Here is a 16,685-nt window from a genome sequence, read left to right as displayed (position 1 = left end):
AGGACGAAACGGCCGTTCAGTGCTTCAAGGTTCTCCATGGTGGTCTAGCTTTAGTTGAATCATGAACCCAACCATTAAATTACTACTATTTACCACAATATTCACTTATAAGGAATCAACATTATTCATATATTTATTTACAGGCGTATATGTGTATGGATAGCGTTTTAAATTGATTAAATATCTAGATGCACCTTAGTTTTAAGTATACACTAACTACAAAGTAAAATAAATATCACGGGTGAATAAAGAATCAATTAAGATTCTGATTTGATATAATGGAAAAATCCAACTTCTATATATGTGATCGCATTGATTCTATTAATTTGTGGTTTCAAGTTCTGGATAGAATCTATACACAGGTATAGTATGAGGACGGTCCCAACTAATTACCAATAAAAAAATATCTACAGTATCATAAATGTACCTGGATGTATATGTTTTTGCCGAAATTCTATGGAAACATTGGAAACTACTATGTGAAGGGATCTGATAGTCGACTAACATAATTTCTGGTACCAATGGACTCATAAAAGCTGAAGAATGGAGAACTCTAGTTACAGTCTAATATGTAAATATTATTAAAGACCAGATTATTTAGAGAATTTTTAAGAGAAGTGAGATATTATGTGTTACTACATATTCAAATTAAAAATGAGTATTTATGATGAAGGAATGACTAAATTCTACAGGAAACATACTAGTTATTCAGAATTTTCACTTAATACTATACAAATTAACAAATTTAACAATAATGAAAGTTAATTAGATAAAATGAAATGACCATTGAAAAAAATGACTACCTACTTCATGTTCACCTACACTATTAGCAACTGAAAACTGTGGTAACACAAAGAACAAATACTTTTATAATGAGAAATAAAAATGCAACTTTGATACTAAAAAAAATACTCAGCTGTATATATTTAAAAATGAACTACTTTTGTGAGCAGCACCTCGCTTCGCTGTTAATAAACGGAATAGATAAAATCCCAATAACTTTTGTTAAGATATATTTGTAGTCACCTCCGCCAGTAGCTCTTATAGAGTTACTGCCGGTCCCAAGTCCATACGAAAGAGAAAGGTCGAGCATGACGTCAACAACCTCATCACTTAGAAGAAAGCTTGCTAAAAATCGCTAACCAGATCAAACAAATTAAACAACTGAATTTCTGCCCTCAAGGAAGAATTATGACACCTCATGATTAAAATCGAGATTATTCGGAAGTCACGAGATAGATGCCCTTTCTAACAACTAAGATAACTCTGAACAACAGGTTCCAAGCTCTACAGGATCTAATGAAAGAACAAGTAACTACCATGGATGATAACTTGGAAAGCATCAAAAAACACTGACTTCAACTTGTTAGGAGGTTCTGGGTTGCAAGAAACATCATCATAAGGAATAGAACTCCATCAAAAACCTAGACAAGGTTGAAGAAAGGAAGAAAGAGAAGACAGAATTTGACAACAGTCGAACAACAACAGAGAATTTCAAGGCACAAACTGAATACACGGTAGCAAACAAGGAAGTGAAGAAGAACATTGTAACTGATAAGCAGAAATATGTAGAAGAACAATCAACTACAGTGGAAGAAGCTGCAAGAAAAGGAAATATGAAACAATTATATGATACAATGAAGAAACTAGTAGAGAAATATAGTAAACCAGAGAGACCGGTCAAGTACAAAGAAGGCAGAACGATCACCGAGATTCAAGAACAGAGGATTAGATGGGTAGAATACTTCGGGGAACTCTTAAATAGACAAGCTCCACTGATTCCACTGGATATCGAAGCATCACACACAGACATTCCTATAACTGTCACTCCACCAACGATAGAAGAAATGAGGGTGGTCATTACACAAATCAAGTGTAGTAAAGCAGTAGGACCTGACAATAAACCAGCTGAAACACTGAAGTCAGACACAGAAGTAACTGCAAATATGCTTCGTTTTCTAATCAGGAAGAATTAAGATGAAGAACAAGTGCGAACGGACAGACTGGAAAGAAGGACACTTCGTCAAGATACCAAAGAAAGGAGATTTGAGCAAATGTGAGAATAACAGAGGCATCACATTACTGTCAGTACCAGGAAATGTTTTTAACAGTGTTGTTGCGCCGAATGAAAGATTCACTAGATGCCCAACTTTGAGATCAACAGGGTGGATTCCGTAGGGATCGGGTGTGCTCAGACCAAATCGCAACATTAAGTACCATTGCTGAACAATCAGTTGAGTGGAACTCGTCACAATACATCAAATTCCTTGAATATGAGAAAGCACTCAACAGTATGATTATGAGAACATCATGGAAACTTCCTTTACACCATGAAGTGAGTATCTGAGAAAATCGTCAATATCGTACGAAATTCATAGAACGGACTACATTGCAAAGTGGTGCATGTAGGACAGTTGACTGATGCGTTCCAAGTAAGGACCGGCGTCAGACAAGGCTGCTTACTCTCCCCTTTTCTCTTTCTTCTGGTGGTCCACTGAATTATGAAGACCTCTAAATCTAAGGGGAAGCACGGTATACAATGGACATCTCAGAATCAATTAGACGATTTGGACTTCACAAATGACCTGACCCTTCTATCCCATACATACCAACAAATGCAGATGAAGACAACTAGTGTAGCAGCAGCATCTGCATTAGTAGGCTTCGACATACACAAAGGGTAAAGCAAGATCCTCAAATACAATACGGTGAACACTAACGCAATCTCACTTGATAGCAAAACTCTGGAAGATGTGAAATCGTTCATGTACCTGGACAGCAGTATCATCGGTGAACGTGAAGGATCTGATGAAGGTGAACGTGAATGTAAGGATTAGCAGAGCAAGGGCCACATTCCCGCAATTGAACGACACATGGAGCTGAAAAAAAACTGTCAACAATATTAAAGTCACAGTCTTCAATACGAACGTCAAGATAGTTCTACTGTATGGAACTGAAACTTCGAGCACTACTACAACCATCATCAAAACATTACAAGTATTTATAAATAGTTGTCTATACAAGATACTCAACATCCATTGACCGCATACCATTAGCAACTGCCTTCTGTGAGAGAGGACAAACCAGTTTGCAGATGTGGGGGAAATTACGAAAAGATGTTGGAAGTGGATAGGACATATATTAAGGAAATCACCAAACTGCATCATGAGGCAAGCCCTAACTTGGAATCGTGAAGGGAAATGGAAAGGCGGAAGTCCGAAGAACACACTAGATTGGGAATTGGAAGCAGATATGAGAAGGATGAATAGCAAGTGGAAATAACTGGAAGGGATTGCCCAGGACAGGGTTGGATAGAGAATGCTGGTGGGAGGTCTATGCTCTTTCACGAGGGGTAATAGGCGTAATTAAGTTAGTAACATTCATAGTCTATTCAATTAAAATAATTCACACTCTTTGAATTTTCCATCGGCAACATGCTAACTTATTTAGACAATCAGTTTTAGCAGCATTATAGTTAACCATCTTATTTGTTTTCCGTATTATGTAAACAGGATTTTTTGGTCTCCGAATGTTATAAAGGCATCAAAGACATTAGTCATTTTCATAAAAATATTATTTCATATTCCTCATGACTACTTGTAAAAATTCATTGATTAATGTGTGACATGGATTCTCAGGAAAATCTAGTTAAGAAAATTGAAATAGATTTACTGATTTCTGTCATTAACATTAATAAGAAGAAATCACATAGAATGAATAAGAAAAGAAGAACCTATAACAGCTCGTAACAACACATTCGCATGAAATAATATTCAGTGAAAGTAACAGTTCATTCTCGTAAAAATGAGTTCTTCTCTTACAGGATCCGTTGACATGGCACAATTTAATTCATGTGGAAAAGTAACTCAAAACATAAACTAAATAAGATTATTCCTTACACTAAGTTCAATATAATGAGTTTCTCCCAATTTTATTTACAAAGATTTCATTTGCCTACTTATTAGTAACACGAATTGTTTTAAAAATACTTTTGGGACAAATAAAGTCAATAGTTAATTAGGATTATAGAAGAACATTAAGATGTATGAAGGTATATTCTAAAATAAACCTTACATGTACACTAAAACCACATAGTTTTTCTAGATCTGAAGTGAAATTAAAATATTAGCAATTACGTAAACATTCAAACAAAACAACCACAATCTACAAAATATGGTTTGTCAACGCTAATTCCTTTATCACACAGACACACAATACAGTGTTCGATTTTCATATACTCAGGAAAACCAGGTTCACATTGTATTCACTATTTCTGCTGAGAATTTAAAAGTACGGGTTTACATAGAGTATTTCTTCCCTGTGAGTTCTTCATCAATGCTATAAATTAATATACATATATTGGAATCAAGAATAAAATCAATACTAAATCAATGATAGTGAGTCAATGTAAAAATTTAATAGTGAGTTAGTAACACTGCGGATTCAAATTAAGAAAATTTTCGTTGATATTTCAAATTCGGTTAAATACCATAGCTAGTTACATTTTTATTCACATAAAGGGTTTATACAACCTCTTAATTGATCCCGGCCATCTACTTCGTTCTATAATATTTCCCGAAACAAAATTAAGATCTCCGGAATATTTCAGTCTTATTAAATTTTAATTTCTTTTTCTTATCTTTTGTAACCTTCTAATCTAATTTCTTAGAACCAGTTTTAATAATTACTTATCGGTAATCTTTCAGGCTACAAATGACATTTATCTAAACTCAGATAATAGCTATTATAAACAGATTATCAATGCAAAATTTATTGAGCGTTGGAACGTTGCACTACAGTCAATAAACAAAGTTCAATGCAATATTAGGGAAATGCTTCCGTAAAAATAACTCTACCAATACATTAAACAGCACATCAATTGATTTATCTCAATATTTTTTTAACTTAACCTTTAAGCTAAATATTTTGCTGAAGCGGAGAAAAACTCGAGAAACAACATCTACTTAGCTAGAGATCATTTATGTAAAAGTTTTGAAATGACGGTTATAATGTTCAATGTATGAACAAATAAAGAACTTATCTTCAGTCTTTCTTTCAAGATACTAATGTGCCAGTTTCTGAATAGATTTTGTAAATGAATTATCATCTAAACATGAATTGTTGTTTTTAGAGGTAAAATTTATATATATATATTCATTTTGATATACCTACACAAATTATATCTTAGAAATTAGAATAATCTATGATATTTTACTACAAATAAGATTGAATGACTTTTATAGCTTATATTGATTTTCTTGAAAAAGCCTAGACATACCACAATTTCTTGTTTCTACTTCAGGAAAAAAAATACTGAAAACTTTGAAGATGCACCTATTTGAACATTTCAGTGAATGTGCAAGCATGATTTATTTTCCTTGCCTCACTAAAGTTTCGCATTATATACAAAGTAACTGCGTGTGTGTATACTTCTATCAGTAAAATTTGGTGTTACTGTGTTTCCATGACAGTACATATACATAATTAGATAAACGGACATACAAGTATGTAAGAGAATAAGCATTTTATCTAGGTTTTTCAACCACTGTCTTCTTTTTTGATCAGTATGCCCTATAGATTTTACCAATCAGTACCACTGGATGCCTCATGTGGGTGTTTTCCTAAAGATGAATTAATAAACGACTGCAACTTCTCGTATGTTCGTCCGTTGTTATGTGAACATGAAAAAGTGTGCCAACAATTATTGACCAGTTGCGTAGGTGAAAGGTTTGATGTGACGCATGTTGTAGCATAACTGATCTGATAAGCGAAAATTGTATTAATCCTTTTTGTAAAATCTTTGTTTACTTACTAATTTATCAAATATTAATGAAGATACATGTGTACTTAATATACATGAATAACAAGGCATAAGGAAACGTTTTCTCAAAACAAACAAATGATTGAACAAAAAGGGGCTTATCAACTAAGAAATAAGCACATCGTCTTTTGATTTATTAAACAAGAGATGTGTAGATGATTATTTCGTTTAAAAATGCCTCCTGTATTCTGCATTTCTTTCGATTTCACAAAATTGCACATATTTTGATCAAAAGCACTATACAAATTATATCATTGCATATAGTACAATGGCGACATCAGAAATGGAAGGTGGTCGATTTGATTTTGACGATGGTGGAAGTTATGTTGGTGAGTGGTGTGAAGGAAGGGCACATGGGTTGGGTATAGCTACTGGGCCAGAAAATCAGGGTGAATATTCAGGAGAATGGAATATGGGATTTGAATCAAGAGGTGTATATATATGGCCAAGTGGAAATATTTATAGTGGTACTTGGCTAAAAGGGAAACGTCACGGTGAAGGTGTTCAAATCAAAGGACGTTGGGTTTACAGAGGATCATTTACAACTGGGTTTTGTGGTCGTTATGGCATCAAGGAATCTTTAACCAGTTGCGCGAAATATGAAGGAAGCTGGCATTTGAATCAGTTTGATGGTTTTGGTGTAGAAACTAATTCAGATGGAAGTAAGTATGTTAGTTCTAAAATAGTTTGAAACTGAAACATTAAAATGTACCTGTCCTAAGCAAATTTATAACTTCTGTTGTATCATTTTAACAATATTTAATCTCCTAGTAGCCATATATATTTTTCTCTGTCATTATCAAGAAATTATAACTGATTAAGTTCTGCTATGACTTCATAAAGAACAATCCAAATGTTTTTAGAGGTTGCTTTGTAAAATGAAAAATAACTATATGCTGGTTAATAAAGCAATCTAATTTAACACAATTTACTGATACCCCATCAACTTAATAAAAGGATTTCAGCACTTATTTTGGACATTTTAGTCGATTCCGTACCTATTTAAGTTGAAGAGAAAAACAAAGCTTCCAGTAACCCCTCAATAAATATCCTCACTATTTTTAAGTTTAATAAGATAAAGGTAATTGACCTGATGGGCTGATGAATGGATTTCTGTAAGACTCATTGAAAATAAACACCATTATTTAGAAACAAGTCGATTCATCAGTTAATTTTCACGTTATCCCTATCGTGATCTTGACAATGTAACGATTTTTAATTACTTACTGTTCAATTAGTTTGTGAAGTACCATTTGTATAAATAATCTTTATCATCACAAATAATTTGACAAAAATAATTTCACCTTTTCACCATTGAATTCACGAGTTGATTTAAGCTAGAACACCATTGAAAACCTGGAATCACTGTGCAGGCGTTAGATACCGACTCAGTGGTCTAGACGTTAAGCGCTCGCTAGCGAGACCAAAGCTTCTGGGTTCGAGTCCCGCATGGGGGATCGAAATTGTACACTGCTGTGGAGTCTCATACCAGTACGAAACGGCCATTCAGTGCTTCCAGGTTTTCAATGGTGATCTATCTTAGATCAACTCGTGAATTCAACTGTGAAAATAGTACAATCTCCACGAATCCCTATACTGATAATTTTACATTTGTTAACCGACTACGAATGAGTTAAAGAATAAACTTATCTTTATCTCTACAATGAAGTGGTTAGTAAGAGATTGAGTGATTTACTGACTAAACCAAATCATGTGCGATGAAATATTTCTAATTAACAATCTCTACCAGATATAAGGTTGGGAAAAAACTACATCAGTAGATGTCACTCATTTGTTACATATTGACAATATATACCATTTTTTATCTATCTATACATCCCTTTACTTGTTATATAAAGCAAATATTGTTAGTAATAAATAAACAATATTTGAAATATCCCAATGAGTAGAAAAATCAGATTTTCTGACGTTTCGTGACTAAATGTAAGCCACTTCTTCAGAGAATAAATAACCAAATCAAAATTAATCCAAAACTTGGAATAAAACTTCAGCATTTGTAATGCAATATAATCTGCATAGAATCATCAATTATATTTATAAAACGCAAAAATCTTTGAGAACAGAGGGTTTTACTGATACCTCGAAGATTACAAGTTTTATGTACTGTTTTAAACTAGGTAATAATACAGATATCTAGGATAAAATTTTAAAGGAATGGTAATTAGTAACTTGGTAAATATCAAAGTACATAACATTTAATATTAGAATTATTAATTTTAAAAAACTGACGGAATAGTGCACGGTCTTGGGTGTTTTATTCGAACTCTCATCTTGTACTAGTAAATGACATGTCAGGATCAACGGTAGGGTTTAAGAAATTAATATTATCAAACAATCAGTGTAACTAAATAATACCATTCATAGTATAGCAAAATTAAATAATGGTTCATATATATAAACTATATCTCTATGTGATACCTTGAAGTAATGAATGACACCAAATTATGTAAATAATTATATACCTTGCTAACCAAGTGACAGTTTCTTTAATAGGAACAATTAATATTTTTCTACATACATAACCAATATGTAATTTAAAAAGTAGACTTAGAAGTCGAAGTTTTCAAAAGAATTTAAAAGGCAAATAAGTTTTCATGGAGTGATAATTTTCTTGTTCAAACCTAATCAAGACAAACGCTGATCACAATTTAGTAATTCCTTTCCTGGTGATGAATTGTGACGTATAAATTTACTGCATGAAACGTTACCTAGACTTGTTTCGAAATGCCTTCATTTACTCACTACAATTAGACTTCTACCTTAACATCAATATTTCTTCGTGGATCATCACCTGAATAAAAAATGATTTCTGTGTTACTTGTCTAAAAAATGACTAAATTTGTACGTGTTGTTAAGTTCTAAAATAAGACTCATTAATCTGAAATACCTATTAAACAAATTTATGCACAGGTAAAGTGTAGTCTTAAAATAAATTCAGTCTTCTCGGAACAGTCAAAACTGATGACTTATTGATTGCGTATTTTTGTAATTTAAAGCTTAATAAATGCCAACAAAATGAATACATTAGCCATTTTATATTAAGTAAACTGTAAATTATTTTTCTTTTAAGTTTGTATATTAGATTACCTAAGGTTATCTTCAACGTTTTAAATACTTATTAATTGTGCTGGATTCAGAATTTATGATCACCTTCCTCTTCACTCAGTACATTAATACTGAATACTTGAGTACAATCTTCATTAGTGTTTTCATTTCAAACACTAAATTTTACTATATTTGTGTTTTTTATTCGGTGATTATGGATGCGCTACACTGAGATACCCATACTAGATAACTTTGAATGAATTTTGATATATGAAGTGAAATCTTTGGTGAAAATAACATTCCAATATTCAACAGTGACTCATCAAATGAACAAAAACAATAACTGGAAATGCTGGAAACAACATACCCATTGAACAATAAAAACACAAAGGATAACCTTGGTTATTAAACTTACTAAATGAGGATTTTGTTTACATTGTGATTTATATAGTATTTTCGTTTACATGAAAAAACGTAGTTAATAACAATTTTTGTACAAGACTATTCAACATATCTAAATGGAAGGACAAACAAATAAGAAATTTTTGAAGTAAGAACTATTATTCACTTGGTAGCGTTTGCTTGTATCTTCCCATTGTCGTTTAGGATTGCAATTGATCAGTCGCTTGTTAGTATATGGGCATACAGTGCGGACAGCCACGATATTGCCTTAAATCATAAGCTTTATGAGCAAAGATGGATAGTGGAGAATTTTATTTGAAATTTCTTAAGTGAGAATGGGAAAACAAAAGATTCTATTGATATACCCATTTTATAAAGAAAAATAGTAACCCCACATGTTTCAAATTATCCAGATGTAGATTTTAATAAATAATAAGTTGATTTTCTATAATTTAACTTTTCATAAAATTTGAAGAACCAATTTTAACAGGAGTTGAATTCATTTTTAAGTGAAGCCATGTCATTAATCGTACTTATTCATTAATAATTAGAAGTAATCTGTCAATAAAATATCACAACACTATGATTCATGATATAAAGTGACTGAAGTTATCTCTGGACAAAGAAATTAGATACAGATGCTTATATGTTTGGAAATGTTGTATAAGTCTATCACAAGCAAATGGCTATCAGGGCTCAGTAGCTAAGTGGATAACGTGATGGCGTTTGAAGCGAAAGGCACTACTTTCGAATCCCGTGATGAACATCATTTCTAGGATGCAGGTGTGGCCAGCTGACGAGTCCCAAATAGGAAGAAACGCGTGTCCTGGATTCCACTGCTAGCCACTATCTATCTTTTCTTATAGTCTATCACAATATGTTTATTAATACTTCCCAATGACTTATTGTTATCCATTAGTACAAACTGTACTAGATAATCCCCACTCATTGTATTCATTCGAGTCAACAGTCAAAACTTATTCATGATACGTTTTACTTTACATAAATATAAATGAACAGATTTTGAAAATGAAATTATGGAGACAAAATTTCATTTGCCGAAAAATTTGTTCTATGTGTGAATATAATGAAATCTAGTATTCGGATAATTATTTTCAGCACTTTTTTTAAAAAAAAGGGACTCAATCCAAAGAAATCAATTGTGACTTATTTTTCTGAACGTGAAATTTCCCATATAAAATAACCCACTGCTTCATTTATATAGTTTTAAATAAGTGAGAATATATATAGTTGAGATCATGAGTCAATTGAAGCTAGACTAACATCGAAAACCTGGAAGCACTGGATGACGTCCTAGACCACTGAGCCGGCATCCTACGGTGTTAATGTCTAACTTCAACCAATCCACAAAGTTGAGCAACCATTTCACCAATGTCTTCAGAGAGTTACTATCTCACAACAGACCTGGTTGAACTCCACTGGTTACTGCTTCTCACTAGAACTCCAAGAAATACCTCATGGCGCCAGTCACTAGTGAGTAATTTTGATAGTTGAGATCATGAGTCTCGCACGCGAGACTGATAGGTCCTGGGTTCGAATCTCGCGAGGCGGGATCTCGAATGCGCACTGCTGAGGAGCCCCATAATAAGACGAAGCGGCCGTCCAGTGCTTCCAGGTTTTCCGTAGTGGTCTAGCTTCAATTGACTCACGATCTCAACTATATAAAATTACTAAAATCTCCACAAAACCCCCTTCTGATAAAGTGAGAATAAAGTTAAATGGTTGAATGTTTCAAATACAAAGAAGTTAACATTGTACTGGAAACTGTAGTTTCAAAATAAATGCTTCTTATCTGCTTAGGCGCACACACACAGAATTACTAAAATTATTCAATTATGTAACTTAAACGAAGTATTTTCTACTTCTATTTTACTTTTAATATTATAAGAATCTTTAGCAAATTTTCGAATTCAATATAAACTAGTAAAGAATGAAATAAATTGTTAGTATCAAGCTTATAAATATAACGATAAACAAAAATGATTTTCACCAGTATTTTGTAACTAGTTTGTTTTACAACAGTTTTCAGAATCTAATGATAAGAAGGACTTTTTTTGCATAACCTTGCTCTTGAACTATTCATTTAAGTCGAATCGTTAATAGACATGTTAGACTATCTCATTTTATGAATATGACGTTTTATTGTTATAAAACACTTAATAACTTTCAATGATTTTAAATTCACTTAGTACTGTTTTGTTTGTATCTTCCCATTGATGTTTAGGACTGCAACTGATCAGCTTCTTATTGGCATATGTGCATACTACGTGTATGGCCTCGATATAGCCTTAATTCACAAGCATTATAAGCAAAGATGCAGTCCTAAACATCAATGGGAAGATTCAAACAAAACAAAACTAAGTGAATTTAAACTTCACTCCATTGCACAAGCAAGTGGCTACCAGGAATCAGTAGCTGAGTGGAAAACGCGATTGTGTTTGAAGCGAAAGTTACTGAGTTCGAGTCCCACAGTGAACATCAACTTTGAGATGCAGGTATATCCAGATGACGAGCTCCGAATAGGAGGAAACGCGCGTCCTGGATTCCACTGCCAGCCACTATCCGTATTTGATTTCTATGATTTTGTTAGATTGTTATAATAAGATTCATGTTATCGAAATGTTTTGCATAACAATAGATATCCTCAGCAGATATTTCACATAAGTTATAGTTATATTGATCTCTAAACTTGAGATATCATGAGCAAATCTACTCAGTTCAAGCTGAAAATGGCACTATGTTCAAAAAACTTAGAGTTAGATAATGAATTTATAAATTTTTTTGACGTAAACACAAGCAACTAACAATTTTATGGTAACAATTTTAAAAATAACCGTTTATGAGTAGTGAAAAAACTCCATTATTGAATCACAAAGTGAGATTACATGAGATAAAAGCGAAATTACACCTTGGCCCCCATTTCATCTATTGTAAATTCAATCCGAGAAATAATTAGACAAAAGTCTGTTCCTTTTTCCTGGACAACATTTAATGTTATAGCATAGATTGTAGTGAACGAGAACTCAGATGGGGGAAAACAATTTATTGTTTAACACAAAATTACAAAGTTCTTTCGTAAAATGTGAAAACCATACATTAAGTACTTCATTTACAAATCTTCCAAGAATTGTCTTTCTCATACTTCATGATTCTTCCAATTCCCAATTCGTTTATGTTTCCCTTCCTGTTTTTACAGTTCATTCTTCCCAACCTTCTATTGACAGGTTTTACACTTCAGATCGGTGTTACATACTACTTGTGACTGTCGATATAAGTAGAATATACCAAACTTCCCAACAAATCATAATCACCAAAATCGTAAGGCTTCGATTTAATTACTCACAAATCCAATATCACTGTAGAAACTTAAAAAAACGGCTATAAAATTATATGTCCAGATCCCACGTTGCAAGACCAATTTCACAAATATAAAGAACGCTACAGAGTTTGGAAAATTACTAAAAATAGTGTGTAACAGGAATCATATTATTAATTATTATTTAAACACAAACATTGGTACGAATAGGGATCAAAATATACAAGCGCTACACACTGTAGTTGTCATGACATAAAAAATAAAGAGGATTCAACGAAGAGAATTGTATTTTCAACGAAATCATTTACTTAAACTGTACATTAGTATTTATTGTTGTATGGTAAATATACTTCTATAGGATAGAAAAGGTTGCATCACAAATTGATTCAAGACTCTTATTATCAGATGAGGTTACGCGATAATCAAGGGGTGAAAAAGGAATATAAGGATGAACACAATTTATGGGTCAGATAATTGTCCAATTGACAGATATAAAAAAACGACAAATTTCTACTCAGTTAACCTCCTTTTTTCAAGATGGCCTACCATTCACGGATGTGTTAAGGATAAGCTTCCGCTTTGGGCCACATTAATGTGCATCTATAAATTTACTTGCTCATGTGGGGCAGGTCATATTGGCCGCACAAAGCAACCACTTTCTAGACGTATCTCAGAACGGTATCCGGCATGGCTTTTAAAAGGAGAATGTAAAACAATCACCAGCTTGATACAGGAGCGGTTAATCAACTCTGGACACATCGCTCCAAATGAATCTTCCTTTAAAGTAGTCTACAGAGTCAAAGGAACTGGATCGAAGCGAAATCGAATCAATATATTATGCACTGCCGAGGCATTGGCAATCCACGAACTCAAGCCCGAACTTTGTGTGCAAAATTTATTCGTCCAACCTCTCATCCTTCCTTGACCATATTTCCCTTTAGTGATATTTGATTATTACTGATTTCTTAAATTAGTGTTTTGTAATTTTAAACTGTAATCAGTTATTATTATTACTACCTTATGCAAGTTTTCTTGATTATTATTCATTTTTTATTACTATGACCTTTATGTTTTTTCGTTTTTGTTCATATCTGTCAACTGGACAATTATCTGACCCATAAATTGTGTTCATCCTTATATTCCTTTTTCACCCCTTGATTATCGCGTAACCTCATCTGATAATAAGAGTCTTGAATCAATTTGTGATGTAATCTTTTCTATCCTATAGAAGTATATTTACCATACAACTATAAATACGAATGTACAGCTTAAGTCAATGATTTCGTCGAAAATAAAATTCTCTTCGCTAAGTTCTCTTTATTTTTATTCAATGATACAATGGGTTATTTTAATAATAATCATTATTTCTCTCGGAAAAAAGTCGTTGATTAAAAGAACTGATATAGATTATAGATTCACAAAACGGTTTGTTCTCTCTTTCTGTTACACAATATTATAAGCAAGGATGGACGGTGGCTAGCAGTGGGATCCAGGACGCGCGTTTTATCTTATTTGGGACTCGTCAGCTGGATGTACCAACATACCAGAGTTGATGCTCACTCCGGGACTCGAAGATTCAAACAAACAATACGAATCTAAACAGTATTAATTTAAATCTACCAATAAAGTCACTGGATAGTTAGTTTCGTGACGTCATTCGTTTCAAAATGTTCATTTTTAATCCCACATGGATCAAGAGAATTCATAAAGTGTATCCTTACTTCCCATTCTTTTTGTATAAGTTTTAATTAGACTTTTCGTCGCTCAATATTTGGGGAAATTTGTGGAGAAATTAGTACACATTATTTTGTATAGATACTTTAATGTACTAACAATCTTGGTAAACTGACTTTCAGTATTATTCCATTATTTAAACTCAATAGCATAGTGGATAACAATACGGCTTTTGAAGCTGTAAATATGGCGTTAGATTCTCGTAGAAAATATTAACAATGAGATTGAGGAATATCCAGTGGATGGGTCCCAAATAAATCTAAATTTGCGTTTGGGATCCCATTGTTAGTCTCAGTCTAAATAAGTAAAATCACCCCATTACTTCTAAGAGTATAAAAATTGTTTGATTAATTTAACGGTTATTGAATATTGAAAAAGATTAGTTGATTCAATCATACTGGGTATCTGTGGTTCCAAAAATTTGGATAGACTATAAATCTTATACCTAGGTCCAATTTTCCATAAATTCACTGCCAAGAATTTATGATTGGCTGAATTTCCGTCCCACGATAATTAAACAAACACGGCTTTAAACTTCATTGGTTGATATTTTAGCATAAATTCTAGCATCAAATTCTATTACATTAAAGAATACATAACTCTTGACTTTACGGCTTGCTAGAGTTTTGTAACTCAATGATATTGTTAAAATGCTTAACTGTCCACAATACTTCACCAAAATGGATTATAAAACCACTAGAACCACTAAATATGAACCTAGTCATGTTTAGTATATTTATGTTTGAATTCATAAACTTGACCAAAGATAGGAAACTAATAAATCAATCATGTTGGCTTTGGACAAGTCGGAAATAATATGACATATACTAGTGATAGAAACCATCATTTATAATAATGAATAACTAATAAAAGATAGTCATACCAACACTCCAAGACAAAGCAAAGGAGTTACTACTGAAGCATGCTATGAATGTTTATTTTGTTCGGAACAACATGTTCCATAGACAGATGTCTACAAATATCCATAGATGACGTTTCAATATCACTTTTTGTTGGTTCTGTAACAATCAACATTTTTTGATCATTGAGAAGTGGACTTCTCCACAGTATACTCAATAAGTTTTAAATCTCATTATGCAGATGATACACTTAATTGTGACGCTTCAATACCTTCGCTAACACTTATCCACTAATTAAATTAATCATTCATGAAATGTTTTGATGGCCTCTAACTTAAAATCTTTAATAAGTTTAGAAAAAGTAGTGTGTTAAGACATGAGAAGCATATCTGAGAATATATTCACTTTTATGGTATCACATAACCTCAGCATAAAAATATTGTTAAATTTATCAATCATAAGGTCAGATATGAAATTCCTACTTTCACTGTAGAAAAAGAAATGTAACAACAAAAGAAAGCACTTGTTATTGGTTAACTTCAAGAGAAAGGATATAATTTATTCTAAAATAAAACGAAGGTCATCATCTGGCTCAGCACTCTGAGTGAAGGAACATCATTTATTGCCATGCTGCAAGATGCACTTTCAACGATATCAATTCTTATTTCCGTCAGCGATAAATAACTAATGATAAGCTAACTAATGTGCATATGTCAGTTTAATTGCTTACATATCTCTAATTACATAGATTATACCCAGAGAGCCTTGTTCTAAAGAGCTCCCTAATATATATGGTGAAGATAAGAAGAAATGACCAAACTTATGAATAACTCTACCCTTTATCATCTGACTGTAAGTAAAAGTCAGACTGATATATGAGAAGCTTTTCTGCTTTGAACTGACGTTCTCTGCTTAATAACACCTTTGTGCAGTGAAAGCAATTGAGATAAACGAGAAGTAACACCAAAAAGTTAATACTACCATGTTAGTATACCTAGATAATCATTTTTTTGACAACATTTAGTCCAATACGAGTATCACAATCAGCACAATGAAATCTGTAAGTTTTTTATGCGAATTTATATCTTCTACAAAGCTCCAAATTATATTCATTAAGGTAATTTGTAAGATATCTAGTAGTGATATTTCTGGGAAGTACTTCTAGTTCAATACTAAACGTGATCCGACTCATAATCCCGCTAACATGGTCACTTAAAGAGAAACAAACTAACTGGATGTAAATTAATGTAAGCTACCAATACAGACTGTAGAACAGATCACTTAGGGAAGTATATATCAGTTCTACTAGTTTTGTTAAATTTGTGTAGTAACAATAAATCCCAAGCATTAGTTAATGGTATAAATAAAATGTGTATTCATTACGATAATGAGATGGATTTTGCCGAGAACCTCTGTACTCAGCTTTTCCATAAACAGTCAATTACATCAATAAATCAAAAATGAA

At 32.6% G+C, this 16,685-nt stretch overlaps 1 protein-coding gene across 1 annotated transcript in view; it reads left to right on the top strand.

Annotated features, from left to right (window-relative positions):
• Positions 1-5,832: 5,832 nt before the first annotated feature.
• Positions 5,833-16,685, top strand: part of Smp_084090 (putative junctophilin) — a gene marked incomplete at its 3' end in the record, with an annotated part of 45,178 nt that continues 34,325 nt past the window's right edge. Inside the window, exon 1 of the mRNA XM_018789915.1 lies at positions 5,833-6,483. Coding sequence (XP_018655310.1) covers positions 6,090-6,483 — 394 coding nt within the window. The 5' untranslated portion in view covers positions 5,833-6,089. The remainder of the gene's footprint in view (positions 6,484-16,685) is intronic.

This window comes from Schistosoma mansoni, chromosome W (genome assembly GCF_000237925.1).
Source record: "Schistosoma mansoni strain Puerto Rico chromosome W, complete genome".
NCBI lineage: Eukaryota > Metazoa > Platyhelminthes > Trematoda > Strigeidida > Schistosomatidae > Schistosoma > Schistosoma mansoni.
This window is presented reverse-complemented; position numbering and strand designations above follow the sequence as displayed.